This window comes from Sinocyclocheilus rhinocerous, unplaced genomic scaffold, assembly GCF_001515625.1.
Source record: "Sinocyclocheilus rhinocerous isolate Xijiao unplaced genomic scaffold, SAMN03320098_v1.1 scaffold1926, whole genome shotgun sequence".
Lineage (NCBI taxonomy): Eukaryota > Metazoa > Chordata > Actinopteri > Cypriniformes > Cyprinidae > Sinocyclocheilus > Sinocyclocheilus rhinocerous.
In genome coordinates this window covers 30,827-46,512 of record NW_015638052.1, presented here as the reverse complement: position 1 = coordinate 46,512, position 15,686 = coordinate 30,827, and the positions used below count along the sequence as shown (strand labels likewise).

Here is a 15,686-nt window from a genome sequence, read left to right as displayed (position 1 = left end):
GATCTGATTCACTCGTGTGTCTCCTAGTTCACGTTCACTCAGATTCAGCTCTCTCAGCAGTAACGGGTTTTTACCCACAATTCCAGTCACATACTGACAGGCTTCATCTGCAGCAGGACTCAAAAACCTGGAGAAGAATGATGAAGCAGGATTCATTACATTTTAAAGATAAACTTGAATTTACTTTAAGAAACCGTATTAATTAAATATTTTTACAAATAAATTGCCTGCATCAATTACTTTGCATTATTGCTTCATGTCTCACCTCAGTGTCTTCAGCTGACAGTTTGGATCCTGTAGTAAATCACTGAGCTGCTTCACTCCTGATTGTCCAGGATCATTTCCTGTGAGATCCAACTCTATCAGGTGTGAAGGGTTTGATCTCAGAGCTGAAGCCAGAGCTTTATAACCTTCTTCTGTTACATTACACTCAGAGAGTCTAGAACAGGTATTAAAATACAACATTCGGCTAAATAATCAATTATAAAAATAAATCAATTAAATAAATAAAATATATATATATATTTTCAAACAGAAACTCATGACTGAATAGGGCTGTATGTTCACTTTTCATAGCACTGGTGCTGCAGAGGATGAAAGTTTTGTAGCACAGGCCACACAATTACAGCACAAGAATAAAACATTTGTTACCATCTCTGAAAACAACCACAAGAAGCGCAGTTTATCATTTAAATGGGCATGTGAAATTATTGTTCCATACATGGCACACAAAATCCAAATTTAACAAGAAACACATTTGCAAAATATTTATATATTAAATAACAGCAGGTTTGTTGTGCTAGTTTATCGGACAGCACAATTTGGGCAAACTGTTTTCCTATATCAATGTAAGGTTATATAATTATTAGCATCCTTAGATTTCACAGAAAACTGCAGGGTGACCTGTCACATGCAGGGGTTCTATAACTATAAATAATTAGAAAAGTCTAAGGCTTTGTTATAAAATTTTTAATTATTAAGTAAAAAAAAAAAATCTGTGACAGTAATTTAATTTTTGTCAGGAATTCCTGTGCATCCCCTGAGAGGAAAAATAACTCCTATACACTTCCCTACACTGGAGAAAGATGTATGGATTAACATATTTATTTCAAATTTCTTTAGAGAGAAGTTATATTTTTCATATTTTTACCCAAAACAGGGTGTTATGAGTATTAGTGAGTAAATATGTGTAATGTAATGTCTGTTTTATTCATACTAGAAGCCAGAGGGCACCCTTACGCACAAACTCCACAGAGACTCACAGAAGTAATTTAAAGGTGCAGTGTGTAATATTTAGGAGGATCTATTGACAGAAATGCAATATAATATGCATAACTATGTTTTCAGATGTGTATAAAGACCTTACACAATTGACTGTTTTGTTTTTATTAACTTAGAATGAGCAATTTATATCTACATACACCGCGGGTCCCCTTACATGAAAGTAGCAACCATGTTTGTACAGTAGTCCTTAAAGGACAAACTGAGCGTGTTTCGTCACTATGATGTTCTTGCGAATAAATCACTGACACAATGATGAACAAGTAACAATAATATTCGCAATAACATATAATTTTATTGAATAATTAAGTAAATATAATTCCTTGATTTACCTTTGTAAAGAAACCTCATTGCTGGCTACTCTCGGCTGTCTCAGACTACGACATCTTAGTCCTGTATCGGCCACCGTAGTTTCTCTAAAGGGAGGGGTGAGGGGGGGACTGAGCCGTTGGTTGCAATTCGCAACCTCACCGCAAGATGCCGCTAAAATTTACACACTGCGCATTTAACTTATGATGTTGCAGGAAAACCTCTCAGGTTACGTATGTAATCCTGGTTCCTCGAGGGAACGAGACGCTGCGTCGGAAAACGCTAGGGGAACGCCTTCTGTGACCACGCTCTGAATCACACGTGATTAGGAAGCTATAAAAGCACGTGCGGCGGAGCCAGCGTTAGCTTCAGGAATGAGGCAAGTGCTGGCAGGGATGTCGGAAGTATGGCACCGAGACGCAGCGTCTCGTTCCCTCGAGGAACCAGGGTTACATACGTAACCTGAGACGTTCCTCTTCAGGAACTCGAGCTGTGTCGGAAAACGCTAGGGGAACGAGAATGCCCACGCCGCCAGACTTTCAAATCTCTGCCTAGTGTGGAAGACTGCACAGCTAGGGCGAGAGAACAGAAGAACCCGGAGTGGCTAAAGTAGGCGGCCGCCGTCCCGAAGGCCAACTTCTGGAGGAGTGAATCTTGACCCCCAAAGGAGAGGGGAGATCAGAGGACTCGAGGCTATGGAATAGCATCCTGATCCACCACTTAGCATAAGCTTCGGCCTCAGCGCACCGCAGAGGAAACATGTAAGAATAGGGTGTCTTCCCACTGAATGGCCACCGAGAGGGGCGTGGTAGGCCGCAATGGCCGCCACGAAGACCTCTAGGGTGGAATGGGTCAAACAGGCCTGCCGGATAAACAGAACTGTACCAATCGGGCAGTTAGCTGGGTCGGGCTGGCGGTCTCCGCAGAAATACAGTTTCCTCATAGAGGGAGCTCTGGATGGAGGATAGTCTCAACAACCTCGGTTGAGAGACCGGAAGTTATGAGTTGTGCCTCCTCAGAGGCCACACCCACGGCTTCCACAGCTCCGGGCGGGGGCGCGCCCTCCGCCTGTGAGAGGAGATCTCTCCTGACGGGAACCTCCCATGGAGCGCCGTCGAGGAGAGAAATCAGGCCTGAGACCCAACTCGGCCCGGCCAGAAAGGGGATACTAACAACAGACGGGTCCCGTCCCGGCGCACTCTCTCCAGAACTCCCGGGAGCAGAAAAATCGGAAGAAAGGCGTACAGACAAAGCCTCGGCCATGTCTGTACCATGGCATCCAGCCCCAGTGGAGCTGGATGAGTCAGAGAGAACCAGAGGGGACAGTGCGATATCATATGAGTAGCAACAGGCCCACCTGAGCCTGGCCAACCACTCTCCATATCTGCTTCACCACCTCGGGGTGAAGCATCCATTCCCCGGGCCTCAGCCCCTGCCTCGACAGGATGTCTGCTCCCATATTGAGATGCCCAGGAACGTGAACTGCTCTCAGCGAGAAGAGTTTGCCCTGGGACCACACAAGTATCTGGTGTGCCAGTTTGTACAAAGGGCGTGAACGCAGAACTCCCTTGTGGTTGATGTAAGAGACCACCGCTGTGTCGTCGGTGCGCACCAACACATGGTGACCTCTTAGGTCCAGGAGAAAGAGTTTCAGAACTCGAAACATGGCCAGCATCTCCAGACAATTGATATGCCACGTCAGATGGCGACCACTCCACAGACCGCGGGCAGGGTGGCCACTCATGACCGCACCCCAACCGGTGAGGGATGCATCCGTCGCTAGCGTACGCGGCGACAAGGAGCTCCCAGCACCGGGCCCTGAGACAAGAACCAAGGTTTCCTCCACATGTCTAAGACACGTAGGCACCTCCGGAACTGCTTGACAGTGAGTGACCGGCCTTCTCTTACTCTCGCGACTGAGGTGAGGATCGACTCGATCCGAGCAGGAGACATACATGCCTGCATCGTGGTCGAATCCCACACCACGCCCAGATAAGTGGTTCTCTGTACTGGAGAAAGCACACTTTTCTTGGCGTTAAGTCTTAACCCCAGCTCTTTCGTGTGAGCGAGAACGACACCTTGATGTCAAACCGCCATCTGCTCTGACTGAGCTAATATCAACCAATCGTCGATGTGGTTGAGTCGTAAAAGTATGGGGTGAGAGTGCAAGCCCAAAGGAAGAAACCAGTATTGGTAGGCTTTTGCCCCCAAAAGCAAATTTACCGGCTGTAGAACCCGGAGTCTGTCTCGTGCGGAGGGACCACCTCGATGGCCTCCTTCTTTAAGAGAGTAACTACTTCTTGTTCTAATACCAGAGCCTGCTCGGGACCCACTAGAGTGGGGGGTCCCGTTGAATCGAGGCGGACGAGAACCGAACTGGATCAGACCCACGTCGTCTGCTAGGAAGACTAAACCACAGCCTGCTCGGGGCAGGACCCAATGAAGCACACTTGGCAGGGGCTCCCACACCGCCAGGTGACCTCCTAAGGGAACCAGTCTCGCGAGACTGGCCTGTGGTGCGCCTAGAGCAGCTAGCTCAGTGCCCTGAAGCAGCGGACCGGCAGGGGACGGCCGTACTAGCTGCTCTAGATACCTCCGTAGAGGTAGCGAGCCCCTTAGTACCGCTACGTTTCCGGGCGGTAACTGAGAGAAGCGCCGGCCGAAGACCGCTGCGCCCTGGAACACGGCAGGGTTGGCAGACCGACCTCCTGAGGGCACTGAGGAGAGACTGGCACCGTGTAATGCGGTGTACACCGCTCTTCCCCAGAGGGAGCTGGCCCTCAAAAAGTCCTAGACCATAGGCGTCAGGACGTTTACGACGAAGACTATCCAGCGAGAATGACGATCCGCAGAACCGCCTTCCGCTAGAAGCCTTCGGCCTGGGAGCGCCACTCTGACTCTAGACTCTGCGGAGTACAAGAAGTGAGGCCCCCAGAATGAAGGGCCGGAACACGGTAGGTTGGGACTGCTCCGCCCAGCAGCCCCTGCTGACCGCCTCAACCTCCTCAGAGGAAGAGAGGTTAATGCGTGCTCTCACTCGAGAAATTTATATCCCAAGAGCCCCTGTATATCTAACTTCTCATAGTCAGACAAATACTTCATTTTATTCCTCAGAATTAAATGCAGTCAAACAACCAGAGGAGTAAATACGGTCTGGTGAGTAAGATTCACATCAAAAAGAAATTATGTAATATATGCGCTGCGCGCGAGCCACTCAGTCACACAAACAACATCAATCTCCTCAGAGCAAGAGGGCCGCAGCACTCACTCAGGGGGGGAAGAACCGCAGCGCGGGCTTCCAAGCCCCGAGAACGAGCTCTAGATCTAGCGAACACGGGTGGAGATAGGAAGAGCCGTCTCCAACCCGTCTGCTAGATCATGTGCGATCTCCGCGTTCTCAGTCGCCGCCGTGCCTCAGCAGCAGCGGGACCGCAATCGCAAGATCACAGGCACGGACACACTCCTCGGAGCGTGCCCGGCGAGAGCGGAGCGCTTAACAGCGGAAAAAGCACAATCCGCCCCCCGAGAGCCGACTGCGCGAGCTCCGCTCCCTATTAATGCTGCTCATTATAATATCAGGCATAATATGCTTCTGTAACTGATGCTTGTGCAACTGGCGTGCTCTTTGACGCCCTCTGTATCAATCTCCTTGGAGAAAGACAGGCGGAGCATCGCGCCCTCTCCCCGGTGGGAAGGACCGCAGCGTGGGCTTCCGAAACCCCGAGAGCGGGCGCCGGATCTGGTGATTAGGAAGCAGATCCATACGCGAAACCCACGAGCACAGCCGCCGCTCCGCCTCGGCGAAAGCGGGGCCGGCACCGCGAGGAACGCTAGTGAAGGCTCCCTCCTCAAAGAGAGCCCTCTGAGAGCGAAGCAAGGCAGTAACAACTGTGCTTCGCTCCCAAGCAAACCACGCACAGGCTGTGTGTAACAACCTACAACGTGGCTTGCTCTCGCCCTTGAAATGCTTTGTCTTTGCATGAGCTTAGACATAGTTGGAGCTTATGGACTTTTCACAATTGACAGACAACAATAAATATGACTGACACACACAGAGCGCGTCGCTGAATGACAAAAAGCTGACGCTGGCTCCGCCGCACGTGCTTTTATAGCTTCCTGGTCATGACGTCACCCGCCCGTGACGTCCCGCTCAGCTATTGGATTTCAGATGTGATTCAGAGCGTGGTCACAGAAGGCGTTCCCCTAGCGTTTTCTGACGCAGCTCGAGTTCCTGAAGAGGAACCTAATATTGACACGGGCATTCAGCTCTCGCTGCAGCTGAATAAAACGCAGATAGAGACTTTTAACTGATTACAAATGAAGAAAATAAACATACAATTGCAACAATATATGGTTTATCCATGTTCGTCCATCCATCTTGGTTATTTTATAAGAATCAAGTATATTTATAATGCAATGCTAATCAACATAGCCTTTATCACTGCATAGAATACCATAAAATAATGTTTTCTACCTCATTCTCTGATACCTCATAAACACAAAAAGTCATTTAAAAAACTTGACTAATGTTATGAAGCGAATTTGGAGTGAAACCACGTCATTAAATATTCTGTGTTGGACAACAGGTTTGTAAACGGACTCACACACATTGCAAAACTGTATCGCACACATGTTACTGTGGTAAATTTATTCACCACACAGACTGTTTTTTTCTTAGTATGTGCAACATATATGTCACACTGTACAGCCCGGCTGAATATAAGCAAAAAAAAATCCTAGAGACCTTCAATATGTTACTCATCAACTCACCTGAGCTTCTCCAGTTTACAGTTCTCTTTCAGGCCATCAGAGAGCAGCTTCACTCCTGAATCCTGCAGATTATTATTGCTCAGGTCAAGATCTTTCAGACTGCTGGAGTCCAAACGGAGAACTGAAGCCAGAGCTGAACAGCTTTTCACTGTTAGATCACACTTACTGAGCCTGAAAATAAACAGCTTGTCAATATGTATAGATTCTAAAATGTAGAAAATGTACAATACATGCTCCTGAAGGGCCCCCCAAAAAAGTTGTTCAGTCTGTACCACAATTAGCACATACTAATATGACCTATGTTACCAACTGGTATTATTTTCAAATAACTTTTTTGCGACCACTTGTGTTAAGATTTTGTTGAGACACTCCCCTGTTATCTATCTCCAGGAACAGGGTTGGGAAACACTGCTCTACATGACTTTCACAGGAGAATTATTTATTAGACTTTACATTAACTTAATTGACAGTATTTTAATACATTATATTAACACATCTGGTAAATAATATGTAAAACAAATCACACTTTTTGTCTGTGGTCTTACAACATACCTCAGTATCTCTAATTTACAATTTATACTTTTCAGTCCAATGCAGAGTTTCTTCACTCCTGAATCCTGTAGGTTATTATTGTTCATGTTGAGCTCTTTCAGATTGGAGTCTGATACAAGAACTGGAGCCAGAGCTGAACAGCTTCTGTCTGTTAAGTCACAATCATTTAACCTACAACAGGAAAATACCAACAAACAAACTGAAATTAAATACATACAATATATTTGCTAAATACAAATATTAATCATTCACATTTGCGTGGTTACGTCATGTCCGTAAACAAAAATAAGAAGACCTGGCTACAACATGGCAAGTGTGTGGTGCATTTGTTGCTTGGTCTTTTAACAGTTACTTAGAAATTAAACCTGTCTTCTCAATGGCTGCATTTAATCAATGCAGTTCTAAATGGCAATCATTGTTAAGCTAGTTATCATTAGAGCATTTGTTTGCTTGATTTAGATAAGTACCACGCTTTCATTTTTGTTGTTTTTTGTCAAGTTTTGATATGGTCAGTGAGGTAATTTGCACTTATTTTCTGCTAGCTATTAAGAAAGAGCAATTCCACTCTGTGATCTGATCTGACTGAGCAAGCATTAGAGCTAACTGATACATAAAGGATATATTATGTATGTAGATATTAAAGATGCATTGTATAGATTCAGAACTAACTATAGGTGACTTAATGTACTTTTCAAATGAGTGCAAAAATGACTTACAGAGCTCTTTTGGAGGTTTTGACAACTTCCAAAAGTCTAAAGAAACACTCGTCTGATTTCTTGAATTTCTGTAGATCAAACTCCTCCAGCTCTTCCTCTGACGTCAACAACACAAAGGCCACAGCAGACCACTGGGCAGGAGAAAGATCAGAAGATGAGAGACTTCCTTTGTTAAGTTGGCTTTGAATCTCTTTCACCAGAGTTTGGTCGTTCAGTTCATTCAGGCAATGAAACAGATTGATGGATCTCTCTGGAGATAGATTAGAGTCTAATTTCTGCTTGATGTACTGAACTATTTCCTTGTAGCTCTGGTCATTGCTGTCTTGCTGAGTTAACAGACCTCTTAAAAGTGGACGACTGGACTCAAGTGACAGACCGAGGAGGAATCGAAGAAAAAGGTCCAGGTGTCCACTGTCACTCTCAAGTGCCTTGTCCACTGCAGTCTTGAGCAAATCAGTCAAGGTTTCACTTTTGTTTTCCTGTTCTGTGGAGTCTTGATTAAAGACACTTTGGTTGTTGATGTCTAGAAACAGATGTGCATAAAGGGCTGCAATGAACTCTTGAATGCTCAAGTGAACAAAGCAGTACATGGTACCAAGAATGATCCCTGTATCCTCCTTAAAGATCTGGGTACACATGCCTGAATACACTGATGCTTTAGAGACGTCAATACCACAGGCTTCCAGATCTGTGTCATAGAAGATCAGGTTGTTTCTTTCCAGCTGTTGAAATGCCAGTTTTCCCAGTGAAAGGATGGTATCTTTATCCCAGGAAACATCATACTTCCGTCTGCTCTGCTGGATCTGAAAGCGGAGAAAGTGTGTGTACATTTGTGTCAGAGTCTTGGGAGTGTCTTCAGCATTTACAGCATCAACAATCTTGGCATTTTTCATATAATTTTTTCTTTTAATTTCCAAAATGCTCTGGAGAACAGTGGCTGAAATCCAGCAGAAGACTGGGATGTAGCACATGATAAAGAGACTCTTTGATTGTTTAACAAGATCAACAATTTTGTTGGCCTGATTCTGATCTGTGAATCTTTTTCTGAAGTACTCCTCCTTTTGTGCATCATTGAATCCTCGTATCTCTGTCAGCCGGTCGATACAGTCAGGGGGAATCTTACTGGCAGCTGCTGGTCTGGTGGTGATCCAGATGAGAGCAGAAGGAAGCAGATTTCCCTTGATGAGGTTTGTGAGGAGAACATCCAGAGAGGCTGGTGACGAGACGTCACGCCATGTCTCATTACCCTCAAAGTTTAGAGGAAGACGGCATTCATCCAAACCATCAAGGATGAACAGGACTTTGAACTGATTCCTTCTTGTAAGGTTCAGTCCCTTTGTCTCAGGGAAAAACTGACTTACAAGGCTCATCAAGCTTTGGTTTTCTTCCTCCTTTAAGTTCATCTCCCGGAAAGGAAGAGGAAATACAAAGCTGATATCCTGATTTTCTTTTTCTTCAGCCCAATCCACAACAAACTTTTGCACAGAGACTGATTTTCCGATGCCAGCAACTCCTTTTGTCAGCACAGTTCTGATCTCCTTGTCTTGTTCGGGTGCTTCAAACAAATTCGTGGGCCCGAAGATCACGGGCATCCAGTATGGTTTTCTGGCCTTGACCCTTACGCACAGAGATTGTTCCAGATTCTCTGAATCTTTGGATGATATTATGCACTGTAGATGATGATAACTTCAAACTCTTTGCAATTTTTCTCTGAGAAACTCCTTTCTGATATTGCTCCACTATTTTTCGCCGCAGCATTGGGGGAATTGGTGATCCTCTGCCCATCTTGACTTCTGAGAGACACTGCCACTCTGAGAGGCTCTTTTTATACCCAATCATGTTGCCAATTGACCTAATAAGTTGCAAATTGGTCCTCCAGCTGTTCCTTATATGTACATTTAACTTTTCCGGCCTCTTATTGCTACCTGTCCCAACTTTTTTGGAATGTGTAGCTCTCATGAAATCCAAAATGAGCCAATATTTGGCATGACATTTCAAAATGTCTCACTTTCAACATTTGATATGTTATCTATATTCTATTGTGAATAAAATATAAGTTTATGAGATTTGTAAATTATTCCATTCCTTTTTTACCCACAATTTGTACAGTGTCCCAACTTTTTTGGAATTGGGTTTGTACATTGTAGATAAAAGTAAAAAATCATGTCTGTAGCAATGAATCTTATGTGTTTTAGATAGCACGTTATCTTTTCTAAAATACGCATGTAACACCATTTTAACAGTTAATGTAAAAACATTTTAGTGTTTTAGTGTGTAAAAAAACATGAATAAAATAAATAACCTTCAGGAAACAATTAGATTGAACAATTTCTCAGTTCATTTGCTTTCTGTACTGTCTTTTCCTTCAGTAAGTGTCTGCGTTTACAGAAAATACAGGGCAGAAGACAAAAAGACTCCGAAATAAAAACACAAACTTGAACAAAAATCAAGACATCAAATCAAAAGGTCCCTCAAAACCTTCACAGCACCTCAACACACTGATAACAGTCTGTTAAGAAATTCACTATCCTCAACTTAATCAGTTACTGACAGAGATAGACTAATTAAAACTGTTCCCTTTTTTTTTTTTTTTAGGGGAACTGACTTACAAGGCTCATCAAGCTTTGGTTTTCTTCCTCCTTTAAGTTCATCTCCCGGAAAGGAAGAGGAAATACAAAGCTGATATCCTGATTTTCTTTTTCTTCAGCCCAATCCACAACAAACTTTTGCACAGAGACTGATTTTCCGATGCCAGCAACTCCTTTTGTCAGCACAGTTCTGATCTCCTTGTCTTGTTCGGGTGCTTCAAACAAATTCGTGCATTCAACCTGTATCTCTTGTGATTCATGACGTCTGAAAGCAACCTCAATCTGTCTTACTTCATGTTCAGTATTGACCTGTTCACTACCACCCAGAGTGATATAGAGATCTGTGTAGATGTTATTCAGAAGTGTAGAATCACCATGTTTTGCAATTCCTTCAAACACACATTGATACTTCCTCTTCAGGTTTGATTTCAGCTGTCGCTGATGAATGAGGACGAGCTCATCTAAATACACAAAAAGGAGCAAAAGCACAAAGGTATGCACCTCTTTTAGAATGCATACATGACAATATGTCAGATTGTTATTTTATGAGCATCTTACCCTCTAGAGTATCTGCAAGTTTATCTTGCTTCATATCTCTTAGGAAGTAGAGTGTGATATCCAGAGCTGCTTCTTTGATACTGCACATGCCCTCATTGAAGTCTTGCACAAAGTACTGTGTGTTCTCTTTTTGTAATATTTTCTTCAACTTTTCCAACTCATTTTTCAGAAATACGACTATTTTGTTCTCAAGATCCTAAAAAAACATACAAAAAAGCAGTAGAACAAATTAAACATATGCTTAAAACATACATTTTACATCTAGAACGAACTGCAGTCAAGCAACAGTACATACATCAATGAACTTGTGCTAGTTATACATTTAATTACAAATTTACCAGAACATAAAATATACAAAACGACTTCAATTTTTTAAATAAATAGCCTATTTTTTATTTGATACATTTGTGAGATTAAAAATGCAACATAACCTAACAAAAGAGATTACACTTCTCTGCTATACCATTATAATTTTGTGTGATTTTTGGTATAGTTCTAAAATGAAGGCTGTTCAAAAGTCAAGGAAGGCCTTCTACCTGGAAGATCCAGAGGCGATTTTCACTGAACTCTTTACGGAGGCGGTACGTCTGGAATTCTGAGGCTGATTTCTCATATTGAACCCTGTTTGCAAAATAAATTTGTTCAGTGTTCACAGTAAATTAAAATAAAATGGTGTGTTTCTAGACAATATATTGATATATCTAATATATCCTTTGGAAAAAGTGCTTTGTGAACAGATAAATGGAATATTTCTTTGTTTTTTTTGTTTTTTTTTTCAAAATTCAAAGCAGCAAATTTGCAAAAGCCAAGTTAAATGTTATGGCTTACTCTCTTGCAAAAATGAATTACAAATTTTGGCATGGTAGCTTATTTAGCTTATATATGTAAATTTAACTGCAAGGTAAACTGTGGTATAGTGTCCACACCTGTTGAGAAGAAAAGTTGCCAGTTCCACATCACTCTTCAATCCCTTCTGTGCTTTTAATGCTTGCCACCGTGTAAATTCTGCACCAATATTTACTGTTGTCTTTTGTCCTTTATAACTAAATCACACCAAGAAAGAAAGAAAGAAAGAAAGAGAAAACACATGGAATCTAACAGAAGCTCAGTTGTCTTTATCATTTGGGTCGAACCATCAATCAATCAAACCAGCATTTAATTCCTACCCAGCATTCATCAGTAAAGAAAAAGGGTTGCGGTGAAATGTAGTCACAGAATTATTTTCTAACAGTCTGTGTGATCAACAACAAGAGACACGTGAAATACCTTTTGGTAGATGATATTGTTTCCTCACTGAATTCTGGTGGTTCAAATATTATTGAATGGTCACTCTTCACAGACACAGAGCTGAATACATGTGAGCCTGATCTTACACTAATGACACAAAGAACAATGAGAAAAAAACACTTTACTAGGTTCTTCGGTCTCATATGAATACGTTCAGACCGAGGTCATTAAAGGTTCATGAAGCTCTCTATTTTAGCACCAGTGAGTTATCACAACAATTCTGAAAAATATGAAAGAAGTGGGTTATACGGTAAGCTGCAAAATGGAGGCAGGCAGAAACATTACAATCATTACATAGGAAAGCAATGTAACACTCTCAGAGTTTTGTTTTATTTTGTAATTTTTTATCACAGTTAACACAAATTCATAATTCAAAACACATAAAATACCTTTTAGTAGGCGATGATGGTGTTTTCTCACTGAAGTTGGGTATATCCTTTTTTGAATGGTCACTCTTCAGAGACGTAGAGCTGAACAAATGTGAGCCTGATCTTACACTAATGACAAAAAGAGCAGAAAGAGAAAGAAAACACTTTATTACAGGAGCTGCTTCAGTCTCATTTAAAGAGATTTAGTGTAATTAAATGCACTATAGCTGTGCATTTGTCCTTCTCATGAATGTATGTTCAGTTGCCTGATGTATTTTCCATGGTGAATTTATGTCCCCCAGTGGCTACCTGTGTAATTGTATTATTGGAAAGAAGCTCCAGATTTAATTCTATGATTTATTGTTTTATTAAGTTTTACATGCATGTACACCACAGTGGAGCTAATGTAACACTATAATGTAAAACACATGAAATACCTTTTGGTAGGTGATGATGGTGTTTTCTCACTGAATTTTGGTGGAAGATCATGTGACCAGTCACTCTTCACAGACACAGAGCTGAACACATGTGAGCCTGATCTTACACTAATGACACAAAGAGCAGAGAGAGGAAAAATAGGAATCTCAATATGAAGAATTTTAGCACCACACTTAGAACGTTAACACAAACTATGTCCTGGTCTGAGACTTCATCCTAATAACTGATCAGGCCTGCAGCAATGAAATCATGGTTAAACTAACAGCCAAGAGGAGCACTGGTTCCTCACCCTTCACAATTTACACTTTCTTGTAAAACACCTGTGATTCTAAAACTTTGCAACAGTAAATCCATATATGCATTAAATTAGTATCAACAAAAATACCATAAATAAATTAAAGCAACTAGTTATATCAGCAAAACTGACTTGAACTGTGTGCAGTGAATGAAAGGCTGAAAACGTTTACAGGCTAAGGAAAGAGTTTTATTTTTTTTCAGATTTCAACACTTTAAATTTTAAATGTATATTGTCTAGTTTTTCTAGTATTTTTGATGTTAATATTTAGTCATTTGTAGTGTCTGTTAACTAAAATTATTCATTTGTTTTCCCAAAACATCAACAGTCATGGTAAAAGTGCAGGGGTACACTAATTATTATTACGTAGTAAGTTAACTGTGACACACCTATAAAGCTCTGTTTGTCATACATACATTTTATTTCTTCAAAATAATAGTTTCATTTTTAACCCATAAGTACATACAAAACTTCTGGGCAATTTGCAAAGTATTTCCAAATGTAACATACATCAAGTATTAAACAGTCTTTGTTGACAAGGTTTTGTTCTTCACAAGAAAGTAGTGTTTGAAATGATTAATTGAAGACAGAAACAGTCTTACCTCTCTTCCTCTGGGAGACTCATCTTAGATGGACAGTCCTTTCTTCACTCTTCTGACATACTGCAGCAAAAATACCAGTGAATACAGTAAAGCATTGATTTGTGAAGACAATCAGCCATTCAGTGTGATCTGGAGATGTCCCTCATGAATAACATGGCAGTAGAAAATACTTTCTATGCCACATAACCACAAAACAACAGCATAAAAAAAGAAATCTTTCAGAAATATATTCATCTTCAAAATTTGCAATTTTTAAAGTATTTTCTGGCAGCTTTGTATGTTCAGAGTAACAACCTCTGAAATAAGAACAAGAGTTCTATGTTTGTCTGTAACATGTTCGGTCTCGTTTTTACAAACCATTAGAAAATTATGAATTTACCTTGATGAATTTTCTTCACTCCATTAAGTCTCTCTGCTTTTTTATTACAAAATCCGTAATTCTTGGGAATGTCTAGAAAACTGAATCATTCACTCATGTATATTGAGTTTGACAGAAAGACTGCCTGACAAAATAGCAACGTCCCAATTGAAGTCATTGAAGTCAAGCCATTGAAATTGCCATTGTACAATATAATAAAAGTATATTAGAATTATTTCTTTAGCACTGAGTCTTATGTGTTTGTAGGTAATACGCACAAACATTTTAAACATTTATAGCACACAAAACATTTAAACATTTATACAAAAAACGTTTATAATGCACAGATTATATTGAATAATGTCTTTGACACTCCTGCACCAACAACTATTCTCTTGTCTCTTTTAAACCCTGGCACTGCCCTATTGCCCAAATGTCAAGCTATGCCTGTGGCTATGGCAACAAATTCCTTCCGGACAGCCTCCACAAATACCAGAATATCATTATGTGTGTCACTGAATTCCTGAAACTCAACAGTGCTGATAATGTAATAACAGCCAATGTTAACTTTATTATAGGAAAAACACACACACACACACACACACACACAAAACATTATTTACCCCGTTTGTATCCGCAAGTCGTTCCTTACACATTTGTGCCGTGTTTACGTGATGATTGTCCAATGTCCGACGACTTGACACTTGGTAATGTATTTGCAGTGTTTTTCTTCGCGAGACAGGAATAAAAGAATAGTTTATGGAGTTTGTTCACATAATTTCTGGCTGCATCATTTTTGTCTACAACATATCTGCAATATTGTAAATTAAAATTTAATCAAACCCCCCAAATAACTAGTTAAAGTTAAAACTTACTTGCAATAATCTTGTTTAAAAAAAAAAAGAGAGTAATCCAGACTTCTGTGAAGCACTTATAATTTCTGATCGCTGTTGAGAAAAGCCTAGCTCTAGTATGAACAGGGTTGACTGGGCGTTCGGGGTCATTAGGGGAAAAAAGGAGTAACAAAGTGTCTGTTTGAGACATGGAAACACAATAGATCAGTTGATTACAATAACTTTATTTTTTTCTTATTCTCAGCGATGAGTTGATTAGCCGGTTTGTTTTGAACACTTTCAGTTCGTTTCCACAAACCGTTTGTTGTTTGGGTTTACAGTATTTAGTTTTCGGCATCCTGGTGCACTGCATCTCTTTATACTGTTGAATACATTTGTACGTTTTATTTCTTCTTTTTGTTAACTGATTTCCTACTTTGTATTTTTTATTTGATTTCCTTTTATGCTATTTTATTTTATGCACTTTTATGAAAAGCGAATTTGTGTATGAAATGTGCTGTATAAATAAACTTGCCTGGACTATTTTTCATAGAATTTTTGTTAATCAGAAAAAATTAATGGGATTTAATCCTTAACGCATTTGAAAAAGACTTTGACAAAACAGCAACTTAATTATTTAGCTAATAAATAGGCTAAGTAAAATAAAACAAAAAATAATGGTAAATCAAACTTTTTATTCACCAACTTGAACAAAAATCAAGACATCAAAT

At 40.9% G+C, this 15,686-nt stretch overlaps 1 protein-coding gene across 1 annotated transcript in view; it reads right to left on the bottom strand.

The window, feature by feature from the left end:
- LOC107749583 (protein NLRC5-like) overlaps window positions 1-13,801 on the bottom strand; it is a 92,171-nt gene extending 78,370 nt beyond the window's left edge. Inside the window, exons 1-11 of the mRNA XM_016564754.1 lie at window positions 13,765-13,801; window positions 12,867-12,974; window positions 12,451-12,558; window positions 12,041-12,148; window positions 11,701-11,817; window positions 11,311-11,395; window positions 10,775-10,970; window positions 10,238-10,677; window positions 9,831-9,835; window positions 7,629-8,984; window positions 6,913-7,083 (exon numbers count right to left, since the gene is read on the bottom strand). Of these exons, the coding sequence (XP_016420240.1) occupies window positions 6,913-7,083; window positions 7,629-8,984; window positions 9,831-9,835; window positions 10,238-10,677; window positions 10,775-10,970; window positions 11,311-11,395; window positions 11,701-11,817; window positions 12,041-12,148; window positions 12,451-12,558; window positions 12,867-12,974; window positions 13,765-13,787 (2,717 nt within the window). The 5' untranslated portion in view covers window positions 13,788-13,801. The remainder of the gene's footprint in view (window positions 1-6,912; window positions 7,084-7,628; window positions 8,985-9,830; window positions 9,836-10,237; window positions 10,678-10,774; window positions 10,971-11,310; window positions 11,396-11,700; window positions 11,818-12,040; window positions 12,149-12,450; window positions 12,559-12,866; window positions 12,975-13,764) is intronic.
- Between the last annotated feature and the right edge of the window lie 1,885 nt (window positions 13,802-15,686).